This window comes from Otolemur garnettii, unplaced genomic scaffold (assembly GCF_000181295.1).
Source record: "Otolemur garnettii isolate 467f Iridium unplaced genomic scaffold, OtoGar3 scaffold00006, whole genome shotgun sequence".
Taxonomy (NCBI): Eukaryota; Metazoa; Chordata; class Mammalia; order Primates; family Galagidae; genus Otolemur; species Otolemur garnettii.
In genome coordinates this window covers 35,520,014-35,535,025 of record NW_003852401.1, presented here as the reverse complement: position 1 = coordinate 35,535,025, position 15,012 = coordinate 35,520,014, and the positions used below count along the sequence as shown (strand labels likewise).

The following is a 15,012-nucleotide window of genomic DNA, read 5'->3' as shown; positions in this document are numbered from 1 at the left end:
TTGGAGGGCCCGGGCTGGATTTGAACCTGCCACCTTAGGTGTATGTGGCTGGCACCTTAGCCACTTGAGCCACAGGTGCAGAGCCTCTTTGTCATATCTTAAGAAACTGCCAGAGTCACACTGACCTCTAGTGATGCCAATCCTGATCAGTCAGCAGCCATCAACATTAAGGCATGCAAAAATATTATGACTTGCTGAAGGCTTAGATTAGCCTTAACGTTTTTCTAATAATGAATTTATTTACTTTAAACAGAGGAAGTCTGGCTCTGTTGTCCAGGCTGGAGAATAGGATTATAGCCTCAAGTCCTGGGCTTAAGCCCCTCCAAAGCCTCCTGAGCAGCTGGGACTATAGGTATGAGCCACCATATATGGCTGGCTTTTCACATACAATGCTATTATATACTTAATAGTCTATAATACAGTGTGACTACTACTTATAAATGCACTGAAAACCAAAAAGTTCATGTGACTTGCTTTGGAACTGGAACTGAGTCTGCAATCACTCTGAGGTACTGCTCTCTCTCTATTCCCTCATTTGCTTTAATCCCAGGAGCAACACCAAGTGGATACTACAATTATCTCCATTCTGCAGTCTGGAAACTGAGTTCAGATAAACATAATAAAAGATAATAATGTTAGTAAAAAGCTGAAATTGATCTCAGTTTACTTGGCTCTAGAATTTAGGTCCTCAGTCACAGGTATTATTATATCTCAAATAATTGTTATAAGTTAGCACAGAAGAATCATACACATTCCAGAAGCAGCAGCAGCATCTCATTTTAAAAGTTCCATATTCAGGTCCACCTGAATCCATTCCAGTTCAGATACCCCCAGCTGTATCATGTCTCCTACAATGCTTCAGTTTCATGTAATATCTAGGGCTACTTATCTCTTTTAAAGACAGCTCGTATTTTACACGTCTTTGATTCCCACTATTTCTGGAGCCTTGTATGTAGTAGCTAAACAACAATAGGAAGGAAACTTGGAAGATCTGACATTACAGGGCTGGCCCCTAACAGGGCACGTTTTTATCCCCCAACACCAGAAGAAAGTGAACTATAATTACAGCTCCTGTGGGATAAGGAGGAATCTTGACTGCTCTCCTCAGGGCTGTAACTCTAACATCTAGAGAAATGTCTGATGCCTAACAAACAAGAGTTTAACAAAAACTTGTAGAACGAATGAACAAGTGGCATTCGTCTTATTCTTTGTAATCATATCGAGCCAGCAAAAGCTCAATGACACATACACAATTATACAGTTTACTCTTTGGCAACTTTAAAATTCAAAGCAGGCAGGTAATTATTCCAGAATGGTTAACTTTACATAAAATATTCAGTCTCCCATATTTATATTCCAACCTTGTGTCTTCATAAAATCTCTAACAACTACTCCATACTTGAAATACCACAGAAATGTCTAAATTTCACAATGATTCCCATAGGGCCCTTTACAGTGATAAATTTTCACCATAAATTTACCATTACTCTTATTTTATTAAGAGTCATCATAAGAAATGAGTAGGATATCAATTTCATTAGACAAACATGGTGGTTTCCTTCATAGGTGACATTAAATTTTGTTTCTTAGACGAATGAAAGAGGTCTCCAATCTAATACTGTATGAAAATTATTTGACTTGGGAAGTGAATGGCATCCTTTCATTCACAGGACACTTGGCCAATAGAAACACAGACTTTTCATAACTTATACTAATCTTCTAACAATATTGTCAGTTTGTATACACACCAACACACATATATTTGAATGAACTTTATTAAACTCACCTTATACTAAGAATCTTTGTGCCTGTTCAAAATAACTAGGGGATGTTATTAGATAGAGCTCTAAAATATCAGTAGAGAAGTCAGAAGTTGAGTCTCATGTCAGAATTCAGCACCATTAGCTTAACTGAGGCTAAAAATGTTCTAAACTAATATTACTTACTGCAGTGCTAGCTCTATTTACACAACCTTGGTAAAACGAGGGTAAGAATCAAATTAAACATATCCAAGCTTAACATTTGAGGATTTCTATTAATGTTAAAATGCACTGAATTTGTATTATAATAGCATTTATCCTTTCTCAATGTATTTATAAATTTAAGGGATGCAATGACAAACTTTAAAGAGCTAAAAATCTAATTAGTCTCATTCAAGTTACTGAATTAAAGAGGATAAAGTCATTTTACACTTGAAGAGAAAACCTGGACCTCCCCTAACAGAAGCCATTACCTCTTAAGGAAGACACAATTAATTCCAAAATCATATTTAAAAAGTATTTTTATGTAATACTAAAAAGGGTTAAGTGTGGTGAACTACTCCACTGCTCCTAACTAAAGTCGGGGGTATGTGCTGTTAAATGTTCAATAGTCCAGAACTTCAAAATGATGTGACAAAGACTAAGAGATACCTGCTAAACTACAAAGGAGGGGTGGGAACTGCATCCACGTTGGACAGGCAATCGCTTCCACGGGATCGGCCTTATCTGAGATGGTAGGAACTCTAATTTGCCTGGATAACAAAATTTGACTCTCTTCAGTTTTCTCATCCTCTTCAGAAGTCCTTCTGAAGAGGAACAGTTATAAAATGAAGAGAGAAAGCAATAAGCCTTTGTCTCCTAGTTCTTTTCCACTTACTCAAAATTTCAGATGAAGCCCGCAAGTGTTCAGCACTACCCTGGTGATCTGATCGCTACAGTAAGCCCTTTCTTCCAGATTAGCTGTGATTCTCCTCCTGAGGTAAAGGGAAAGGCCACGTCGGCTGAAGGCAATTATCTTCCAATTGCTATTATGGCAATGTTTGAGGCTAATTATAAACATCTGTAATCTCTGAAAGAAAAGAAATATACAACAAACAAAAACAGCCTCTCTTCTACAACAACTTACATAATGACAACTATATCTTTGTCAATAATTCAAAGACTATAGAGATACAATTCATAAATACTTGAACTGGTTGAGAATATTGAATATTCTATTCAATTTCTTTCATGAGACAATTAGGCTGTCAATATTCATATACAATAAGAGAGACAAACATAACCCACTCCCACAGATTTTGAGATTTATGTATTTAAAGGAAAGAATTTTTTTTAAAAAAGGTAGAGTGGAGAGGTAGAAATATGTTTAATGAAAATGGAAAAGTTTCTACATCAGCCACAAAAATAAAAAGATCTGCTGGTTATTTATGTACTCCAAAAAAAATGTACTCGGTTTCTCACACTGGGAACTAGTCTATGAATGGGATGCTTTTCTTAATCTTTAGAAGTTAATGATGATGTTAATTAAAATGTAGAATAAAATAAAAATTAAAAATGGCAATTTATATATTTAGATCATAACCATATGAATAAAAATTTCAAAAAGGAAATATACCATAATTGGTGGGGAGACAGGATAACTTTTTTCAATAGTTTCCTACTTTTCTTTCATGAGCATCTATTACTTTAATGATGTAGGAAATAATCTATATTAATTTTTGAAATTTTTTCCAATCTTCTATAAAATACTAAAACTACACACTGATAATGTCAGCAAACTCATAACAGGTTTAGCTCTTTCCACGGAATTGTGGACCTCTGAACTTTTTAATTCACAGAAATGGCCAAGTTGTAGTGAATACACTCAGAAAACCTTTATAAACATAATGTAGTTAAACAGGTTAATAAATGATTATTTATTTATTTATTTTTGAGACAGAGCCTCAAGCTGTCCCCTTGGGTAGAGTGCCGTGGCATTACAGCTCACAGCAACCTCCAACTCCTGGGCTCAAGCGAGTCTCCTGCCTCAGCCTCCCAAGTAGCTGGGACCACAGGTGCCCATTATAATGGCTCAGCTATTTTTTTGTTGCAGCCATCATTGTTGTTTGGCAGGCTGGGGCTGGATTTGAACCTGCCACCTTAGGTGTATGTGGCTGGCGCCTTAGCCACTTGAGCCACAGGCACCAAGCCAATAAATGAGAATTTATAACAGAAAAATATAACAGGCCCAACTAAGACAAATTAAATCTGTGACTATCCTGATTATTTGTTTTTAAAAAACACAAATAATGACTATAATATTTTGAATGCTCACATACTTGAGAATCTCTAAGATCCAGAGGAATGGCATAACGAAATTTAGTAGAAATCTTTGTTGCCATTTCATTACTTAGCATATGCATGGGCAACAAAAATGATTACATTAAAAGTCAGTATTTTTTCTTTATAAAATTGTTAACCATTTGTTTTAAAATTGGTATCTGGAGATACATTGTTGCTATATATATTTGGTATGAATAAATGCTAAATAAATTTATCACATTGAGGGATAATTATGAACATGAAAATGTCCCACCACACTAAAGCAAACCAAATCATACATCTACATGTATGAAAATCACAGATTGCTGTAATTAGCCCCCTAAAACAGATCTATCTGAAATCATGTTTTATTCTTTCATTCAAAACTTTCTTTTTTTTTGAGAGGGAGTCTCACTATATCATCCTTGGTACAGTGCCGTGGCATCACAGCTCACAGCAACCTCAAACTCTTGGGCTTAAGTGATTCTCTTGCCTCAGCCTCCTGAGTAGCTGGGACTACAGGCGCCCGCCACAACACCTGGCTATTTTTTGCTGTAGTTGTCATTGTTGTTTAGCTGGTCCAGGCTGGGCTCGAACCCACCACTCTTTGCGTATGTGGCTGGCGCCATAACCACTGTGCTACAGGCGCCAAAACTCATTCAAACCTTTCTATAATGTTTTGTATCATGTTGATCATACTCATTGTACTTCCTGAATTAAGACATTCATTTACTGAAATGAATTAACAGTCTTTTCAATATTTAACTGATCTCTATTTACCCCAAAGGTACGAGAACAGAGTAAGCAAAATTGACAACTTTACAAATCCATCATAATTATTACTTCTAAATTAATGATTTATATGTACACTAACATCATCTTATTTAGACCCTGTGGAGCTATTATAAATGCATTTTCAAGAAATCTATAAAACGAAAAACTGAAACTTACAAGATATAGTAGAAGAGTATTCAATAATGCTTTGGATAATTGTTTCTGTTCTCTCATCACCATAGTAAAGTTTATTGCAGAATTTAATTACAGGAGGTAAATGAAACAAATCAGTGGCTATGATCAGTCATTTCCATGAGTGTACATGATCTTGAGACACAGATATAACAGCATTCTTTCCATACTGAATATTGATGTCTTACTCATAGTTCTACAATGGTTCTAACTGTACATTTTAATAACATGACCTTAAAATCAACAATGCATAAACGATATGTGTTTTGAATGGAAATTTATTTTGACTTCCATCTCTATAGGGAATATTGAAAGTTAGTAATATTATTCTGGATTGACACTTACATATATCCAATGTGAGTACAAGTTAATTTCATTTAAGCTCTTGTAAACTTATTTAGCCATGAGCATGTGTGTCCACAATTTCAGTACATTTACAATCTTCTCTTCCTGCCAGTTTTCAATATGTTATGTAACTGTGAAGCTGACACAAAGGAAAATAAAGAATCCCTAAGCTACCCATTCCCTTAGGGAACAAAGTATCTTCCTTTCCATTTTCTGCACATATGAAACTTAAAGGAAGTTAAAGGATATGAAAAGATGTGATATTACATTATCAATTTCAAATGTACCATTCTCACTAGACTTTCCTATTAGATATTACCATTAAGTTCCAGGTAATTATAGAGCCACTAATAAACAAAAGAACAGCTCATCTCATTAAAATCCTAAAGGTGAACTTATTTTTTATATATTTGATAATGAATAAGAAAATATTTTTGTCTGGGTCTTCCTGTATAAAGAAGAAAATAGCATAAAGCAAGAGAGTAATTCTCAGCCTTACATTTTTTTTCTAATAAAAGAAATAAATTTATTTTTTTACAATACTCAAAAAATAGTCAATACTTGTGGTCAAAGAAACTTGAAAAGGTAAGTTCATTGTGGCAGAAACTGAACAAGGGCAATTATACTGTTAAGGAGCATTTTTTTTTTTTTTTTTTGGAGACAGAGCCTTAAGCTGTCCCCCTGGGTAGGGTGCTGTGCCTACAGCTCACAGCAACCTCCAACTCCTCGGCTCAAGCGAATCTCCTGCCTCAGCCTCCCAAGTAGCTGGGACCACAGGCGCCCGCCACAACGCCCCGCTATTTTTTGCTTGCAGCCGTCATTGTTGTTTGGCGGGCCCAGGCTGGATTGGAACCCGCCAGCTCAGGTGTACGTGGCTGGCGCCTTAGCTGCTTGAGCCACAGGCGCCGAGCCTGTTAAGGAGCATATTTCACTTCTAAGGGATAACAAATGAAGAATGATGAAACTCTAAGACCACATGAGCAAAGTTTACTAGTTATTAGAACACCGTTTAAAATCTTTTTACTGTTAAGATTTTAAATGAACACAATCCTAACTCCAATATTTTTTTGGAGTACTGGATATTAAAATATTCTCCATTATTTTTTATTAAAATGTTAAGTCACTGCTGAAATAAGAACTTTTTCTAGATAAATTTGGTGTCATAGACCAACCCCAAGAAATTCTTGCAAATGTCTTGCGAACAATTAGTTCAGTATTTTCTTTTTTACAAAGGCTTTGTGCCTAGTAGAGTTGGAATTAAGAAGCCAATGAGACATGTCCAGACCTTTCCTTCCTCAGGCGTAAACAATATATAACAATGGCCTGTGTTTTTTCTAGTTTCTAGAAGGACCAGCAGTTTGATTTTGACCAATGGTGAGAAAGAAGTAGGCACAAATTCGGTCTCTTGACTATTTTAACTATCACTGTTTTTAGTCACTTATTTTAAAAATATAAGAATCCTACTATGATGAAAACAATAATTAAATTCTTTGACATAAACATATTTCTCAGTCCTAGATATACATGACATTGATTTCCATTTAATCTGAATGAATACTAGGCAGGTAGAAATTTCTAAAAAGCTGATTAATTTTTACCTTTTGTTTTGGAGGTGGGAAGCTCAACACTTTATAACTACGAAAAATCATTCACTTTTCAACCTTTTTTTTTTTAAGTACATTTGATATACTAGAAAAACAGAACATTTTCATCCAAGTTGAAATTAAAACAAAAAACACCATTCAGATAGAGTTACTAAGTTAGTCATGGATTTTTTCAGAGACATAGATAATATCTTCCCTAACATTAGCTAGAAAAATTATACAAAATTAAGTTTTATATAAAAAATCTTTCTAATGTCCTGAATTAATCACTATCGTTTTATAATAGGAACATAGTATATGAATATCCAAATTAATAAGTAAATATAATGACTAAAATGTAATCTGTTTCCTGTTTTGCAGAAAGTTACGTAAAATGAAACAATAAGAAGCAAACCAAAGGAAGAAAAATGACCACTGGTTTTTCATTCTCAGAGTATTAATTATTTCACTATCTAACCTCTTATGACACCTCATGATTACTTTTTATTAATAGTTTGACCTACATGTTTTTGGAATATAATAACAAATTCACACTGCTTCAAGTTATATAAGTTTATTATTATTAAAAGAAATTTGACAAAAATATTTAAAATGCTAAATAAAAATTTGAACGGCTATTATTATTCTTTTTCTTTACACAATGGCATTACATTATAGCCCAGAAAGTTTACAGAAATCATTAAAAAAAATTTTTGCTAACAAGCAGAAAATTTAAAACAAAAACTAATGAACATTAAAAATTATATATATTTCTAAATAGTAAATCTAAGAGACAAACTGTAATACAAAGGTTTAAAATATATAAAAGCAAATCTATACTATAATATGTAGTATGTGCTATTTCGGGTGTAATATACATTTTTTTCTACGGTTAAATAATGCAATCATTTTTCTTTATGAAGCTGTGTAGATAAACATTTTAAAAGAAGTATTTTACCTCCCTAAAAAATGGACATATGGGCATTATGGTAGCAGTCACAGAAAACATTCCAAGTAAAATGATAAAGAACACATGAATTTTAAGATTTTAGATCTGACTCATCATCATCATCATCACTACTGCTATCGTGAGTCATATTCCATTCCCTGTAGAACTGAATTTTCTGTAAGCATGGTAAAGGGAAAAAAAAGCACAAATGTTAGTGAAATATGGCAAATTGCTTGAAATACATGAAAAATTATGACGTGTTCAAGGAGTCAATAATTTTAAAGCAGGTTTTTCAGCTGTGACTCAGGCTGTAATTATGGATATCATATTCCATAACATAACAGACCTAAGACTCAACTCCAAAGGTTGGTACAAACTCAATTGTTAAAATGGCTTGATGATACCTATAATGTATTCTATGAATACATGAAAACTATCACTGTATTTCTTCAGTCAGCAACTCTGACTACTAAGAAGCACTATAATAAAGTGCTACAAATTAGACAGAAAGGGGTACACATTAAAAGAATTTTGTTTAATTATTACATATAGGTGTATATAAGTTAGTGATTTTTTAAAAAGAAAATAAAAAGAGAAACACTTGAAAATACCAAACATATTCTAAGGCACCATCACTAAATCACTTAGATAGAATGTAGGCATGAAGTTTTAAATTCAGTTTACATGTCATCTGATTATTTTCCACAGTACTGGTATTCACATACTTTAAAAAGTTTGCTAATAACACATACATTAGAGCTTTGATTTAAAAACACCACTACAACGAAAACACCACCCACTTCTTACATATGTAGGAAAATAATGCTAACTATGAACATGTTAAGGAATCTGGTGAATTTCTACAGATGTTCCAGCTAATACTGCATAAATAGTTTTGCTGAAGTATGGATTGTTAAGTACCGTGGCTGATCAGGACTGTGGGTTTTTAGTCATTTAAATAGCTCTTTTAGCAATTAATGCTTAGATTGGCCTATTAAATAGGCATTTTAAAAAATACAGTTAAAAGTTATGTCTTTAAATCCCAGAGTTTAATGTTCCAGAAAATAATTATGAAGGTATAGAATGAATGTACTTGTCACTGAAATCATATCAAATATGAGAAATTATTGATATCTTACAGCTTCCTTGTGTATTAAGATCTGCTCATTAATAATGAGGATATACTTCTAAACTCTGTTCACTACTCATCCTTATTTTTGAATATGTTTATTAAAATAGTTTCTAAAAAATGTTAGTGACATATTGTATCCTAATAAGGGAAAGCTACTGGGTAGAAATAAATATTTTGATCCTATTGGCCATAGGTGACTTCTGCAATTTTTCTATTTTCCAAAGAACAACAGAACGCTATCATTGTAGAGATTGCATAATATGTCCTTTAGAGCACAACCCCACAATACATTGCCAGTTCTATCTCAAAACACAATTATTTTGATGCTTTAAAAACACTGTAAATGCCATACAGAATCACTAAGTATTACACATTAACTCTATGGTTACTTTTTAATACAGGGTGAACATAAAGTCCATATATAATTCACTATGTTAAACTGTTTTAAATTGCACATGAACTTTATGTCCACCCTACATTAGAAGGCTCAGAAAAAGATTTAGGAGTATGTTTTATGCAGTATTATATATACCCTATAGTAGATAAAATACTACTCTTAAATCTTTACCCTAATCTCTTTAAACTTGACAATATTTAAAATATCAGAAGCTATAAAGTTCCACATTTCAAGAGTTAATTTTTACCATGAATACTGTCAAGGTTATATAACATAATGAGCCCTTGCTTATTTTCAAACAAGTAGTTTAATTTAGTATTCCAAATCTAAACCACAAAAGAGACTTCACCCTGGAATAGCGTAGGTATGATTACTATGTAACCTATACCAGAATCCAGATTTTTACAAGTCATATTTACCAACTAAGAAAATAGTCTAAATTGCCTGTTATTCCAAAAACTAATTTTCCTTTTTCATAGATACTGGTTTTCATGTGAACTGCTTATAAAATCCCATAATGTTTTATACAAACCACACTACATTAAAGCAGGAAGGAGGTCATGATCATGTGAGCATTTTCAAAAGCAAGCCTAAGAATCCAAGACTAATTTGCAATAGCAGTGTTTCTGTTTTGTTTTTCTTTCTTCATGCTGAATTGGACTTGAAGATTATATCTGATATAAAAGCTACTAGTGCTTTAATAAAAAGGAGGAAATATCCCAAAGAGAAATTGTCTAACTGGCTAAATAAGCACCATCAACTATGAGGGCAAATAAGGCACATTGGCTTTCAACAAATTTAACAAATTCAGTGCAGAACTAAGAATACCCTATAAAAATATCAGATTCATTAAAATTCCTATTAAAAGTTACCAATGTAAAAGCTTTTCTTTGTGCTCAAAAATATTGAAATAGCTGTACGTAGTTTGTAAAGTTTTAGACTAAAATCTATTGTTGGCTTTCACTTGCAAAGTCATGCATTAACTGTTCTCATATCAAACTTTTTGATGCCTGTAAGAAAGAAAAAAAAATCTTGTAGTAAATAAATGTATTTTAAAACCTAAGTAAATATAAAAAACTTATAAATGAAATTAAGCAAAACATATGAAAGCCCAAATAATTCTATGTATTTAAAACATTAAACTGCTACTTTTAAAAATCAAATTTGACTAATTTAATCTTAATTTGTAAAGTATTTCTTCAATTACCTGTAACATTTGATTTCCAGTACCATCCCTCAACCTGTAAGGTCTAATAACTCCATCTTCATTAAAGAACCGAGGAGGTCGCAAACTCTCTACTTCGAAAGTCTCTGTAGCTCTAGAGAAAAAAAAATATAACATAATTTAAGCGTTATTAAACAACCCATAAATATACTATGAAATACAATTACTAAAATTCTTCTTTTAGATAGAATATTAACATTGCATTGTTTTTCTAATTTTAAGTGTTATCACATAATGTATATATATTCTCTAGAAAAACAGAGAATTAGAAGAATTTTAGTATATCCTGTAAGACTTTTTTGAGATAATAATCAGAGAATTAGTAATTGTTGCTTTCTCTTTTCTTTCTTTCTTTTTTGAGATAGAATCTTACTTTGTCTCCCTCTGTAGAGTGCCGAAGTGTCACAGCTCACAGCAACCTCAATCTCTTGGGCTTTAGTGATTCTCTTGCCTCAGCCTCCCTAGTAGCTGGGACTACAGGTGCCCACCACAATATCCAGCTATTTTTAGAGACAGGGTCTTGCTCCGGCTCAGGCTGGTCTCCAATCTGTGAGCTCAGGCAATCCACCCACCTTGGCATCCCAGAGTGCTAGGTAGCTTTCTCTTTTTATTATGTAATCTAGTTCCTCCCACACAGTACTAGAAACAAAAGGGGACTGCAGGCATCCTGTGCCATTCCTGATTATAGGGAAAGCTTTTATGCATTCTCCATTAAGTATATACATTAGCAATTTTCTTTTTTTCCTTTGTAAAGGCATCCTTTATTAAGCCAAGGAAGTCCATTTCTACTTTTAATATGTTTATAAATCTTTTCTTGTTATAGTCTGAAAATCTTAAATAGGCAATGAATTTTTATTAAGTATTTCTTTTCTGATCATTATAGAAACAGTATGGTTTGTCTCTGTCAATCTACTAATGTTATAAATCACATTCTGATGTTCAGATACATTTCTCACATTCCACATGTATGTATTATTTTAAACATATATACACACTCATGAATTTAGCATGGGAATATTTGATTTTAACTTTTTTATGGTCATAAGTGAGAATGGTTCACATGTTCATTCATTCAAGAAATATCATACATTCAACAAATATTATGAGATTACCATATAATATATCCAGATGTGTAAGTTCATACATATGAATAAATCCTGCAATTAAAAGCTGGATGGGACTGCCGCTGGGCTGGTGAAACCACTCTGGAGTCTGGTGTTCTATCAGGGACCCACCAGCCTTAAGCTGCCATGACAGCTACTGCTTTAAGGAAATGCCCAAAGCTCAGTGGCCCATGCCACTGCCTAGATAGCTTCACCCAGCTGTAACTTTCATCTCTGTGGGGAAACCCCAAGCAGAGCAATCCTCCACCATGCCAGCCTCCATGGAGAGGGTCTCAGCCCCCAACTGGAATTTTCAACAACAATCTGAGGAACAACCCTGCACAAAGATCATCTAGTGCCGTAACTATGGCAATCACAGGGGAACGGGACAAAAGAGAACAGTTGGACTACAGGGGCTCACTGCACCCACCCCACCCCTGCAGGTCAACATTCCAGAGTAGGACACAAAAGTGCCACCCAGAGGCCTCCACTTCTTTTAACTAAATAGGAGAGTTCCCAGCAAAGGTGCATAGGTGCCTTGAAAACTTATTAGCCCTGACCTGGGAGGAGAAAATGAAAATGAGAAGAAACCAGCAAAAGAACTGTGGCAACACCTGTGAAGGGCTGCAACTAAACCTGCACCTCTCATCATGTACAGAAATTAACTCACGATGGATATTACAAGATTTAATTTAGACCTAAGACATGAAACTATAAAAAATCTGGAATTAAGTACAGATAAGACTCTTGGTGACATCAGTCTTGGGAAGGAATTTATGAAGAAGACCCCAAAGGCAACTGCAGCAACAACAAAAATAAATAAGTAGGACCTGATCAAGTTAAAAAGTTTCTGCACAGCTAAGGACACAATCAACAAAGCAGACAGACAACCTTCAGAATGGGGGAAGATATTTGCATGCTACGAATCTGACAAAGGACTAATAACTAGAATCTACAAAGAATTCAAGAAAAGCAACAAAAAAAGAGCAAATTATCCCCATTAGAATCTGGGCAAGAGACAGGAACAGAATCTTTTCTCACAAGGACAGATGAATGGCCAACAAATGTCATTGTCTCTTATTGTTAGAGAAATGCAAATCAAACCCATTTTGAGATATCACCTAACCCCACTGAGAATGGCTCATATCACAAGGTCTCAAAGCAACAGATGCTGGTGTGGGTGCAAAAAGAGGGGAACCCTCTTGCACTGTAGGTGGGACTGTTAACTAGTACAGCCTTTATGGGAAGAAATAAACATCCTACAATCCCCCTGCTAAGTACCTACCCAAAAGAAAAGAAATCATTGTACTATTAAGGACATATGCATTCCAATGTTTATGCCAGCCCAATTTACAATGGCAAAGATGTGGGAACAACCCATAGAAGAGTATGTGTATTCTGAGCAGAAGGGACTGCAACGCTAAGGAGAGGAATGAATCCCCGTTGTAAGTTCCACTTTTGGCTTTCAAATCAAACATTTACCACACTCACATATAAAATGTATGTGTGTGTGTGGGGATTTCTCTTTTATCTTAAACAGTAATATAAGCAGGAATTGTCTGTTTCTTAGCTTGTGAAATGCCACTTTATTGATTATCCTCCTTAATGATCATTCCTTTTCAGTATCCTTTCCTGGTTCTTCCTCATTTTTCCAACCTGTAAGCATTGGTGTGACTGAGAGTCAAGTCTCTGTTTCTTTCTCTTTTCCATTCTCATTCCCTAGGTGATTTCATCCAATCTCATGATTTTAAACACTCATTTATAGGTACACAATCCTCATAAACTCTCATTTGACTTTCTAGACTTTTACACTCAATTATGCGGCGTCTCCATTTGGATGACGAAGAACCTCTAAGCTTAGTACATATTTTAAACTTAATATATTCAAGAAGAAACATATAATTCCCCCTTTCCCTAAAAGGAATGTAAAAGTCATTCTTCTACTGGTACATATAAGAACTTTAGAATCAACCCTGATAATTCTCTTTCATGTCCCACTTTTAATTTAACAACTAATCTTATTGTCACTACCTTCAAAATCCATGCAAAACATGAACTATTCCTAGAACCTCTAGCACTATAATGGTCAAATCACCATCTCTCAGTTGAACTGCCACAAAAGCCTCTGAAATTCTCCACTGTTTCTATCATGGTCTTTCTGTGGTTTAGTCTCAACACAGCAGCCAGCTTACGTATTTCTTTGGTGCAAAACCTTCCAATAACTTCTGTTATTTAGGAAATAGACTAAACCCTTATAGTGGCTTGCCAAGCTCTACACTGTGAGATCTGACCCTGTGCTCATTCCATGACTATCACCTAACTTTCCTCTTTGCTCACTCTACTCCAAGCATGCTCAAATAGGCCAAGCATACTCCTCCCGAGGAACTTTGACTTCCTATTCCCTTCTGCCCAGGACATTCTTAACAGGGCTCACTTCCTTTTCCTGACTTTTTTTAGGTCCCTCTTCAAATGTAAATTTACCAGTAAAAACGCTTCCTCGAACACTGTATACATAAAATACACGTAGCAAGTCTCCCTCCTCATCACTTTATATCTCCTTATCTTCTTTTCTTTTTTGTTTCAGGGTAACAAAGAGAGATTTTATTTAAAAAGAACAAAGGGAAAGTTTAGAGCACTTTCAAAGAGAGTTGGAAGTGGTTTCCTCTCATGGAGGAGGAAAGGCGAGAAGGACCTGGCTCTCTTCATCTTCTTAAATCTACTTAATTTATCTTGAAAGCATTTTCCATCATTTAGCATATCATATATTTGCCATTTATTTTTATCTACCATTCTTCCATTGGAATGTAAGCTAAAGACAGGAACATGCCAACTGTGTTCACTTCTGATTCCTACAGTGATTAGAACAGTGTTGAGCTACGTCACAGAACCTGTGTTGAATCAATATTTACATGAGTGTATGAGACAGCTTCTTGTGTTTAAATCATCTATTTACTTATTCTTAATTTGTCTCCCTGATTTATCTATTAGTAAGAGCAGTGGTTCTCAACCTGTGGGTCACGACACCTTTTTAATAATGAAAACACACTGCAGCATTAGGAAGGTAGAGAACCACTGATTAAGAGAAACAGTAAAGTCTTCCACCATTATTATTGTACATTTGGAAAGTTCTTATAACTTTGTCAATTTTTGCTCTATAAAAATTGAGGCTATTTTGTGAACCAAGTACAACTTCAAAACTGTTATTATTTTCCTAGTTAACTGTTCTTTTTATTATTAATTAACTTATTTAT

The 15,012-nt window shown here is 34.3% G+C and overlaps 1 protein-coding gene across 3 annotated transcripts in view; it reads right to left on the bottom strand.

Moving 5' to 3' along the window:
* The window catches only part of VPS13A (vacuolar protein sorting 13 homolog A), a 223,662-nt gene that overhangs the window by 16,513 nt on the left and 192,137 nt on the right, over positions 1 to 15,012 (bottom strand). The window contains exons 68-69 of one of the 3 annotated variants that reach the window (XM_003782963.1): positions 10,641 to 10,752; positions 7,520 to 8,079 (exon numbers count right to left, since the gene is read on the bottom strand). In XM_003782963.1, coding sequence (XP_003783011.1) covers positions 7,996 to 8,079; positions 10,641 to 10,752 — 196 coding nt within the window. In that variant the 3' untranslated portion in view covers positions 7,520 to 7,995. Of the gene's footprint in view, positions 1 to 7,519; positions 8,080 to 9,724; positions 10,444 to 10,640; positions 10,753 to 15,012 lie in introns of those variants that run through there. The other 2 variants (XM_003782964.1, XM_023508036.1) reach the window with 2 other exon arrangements.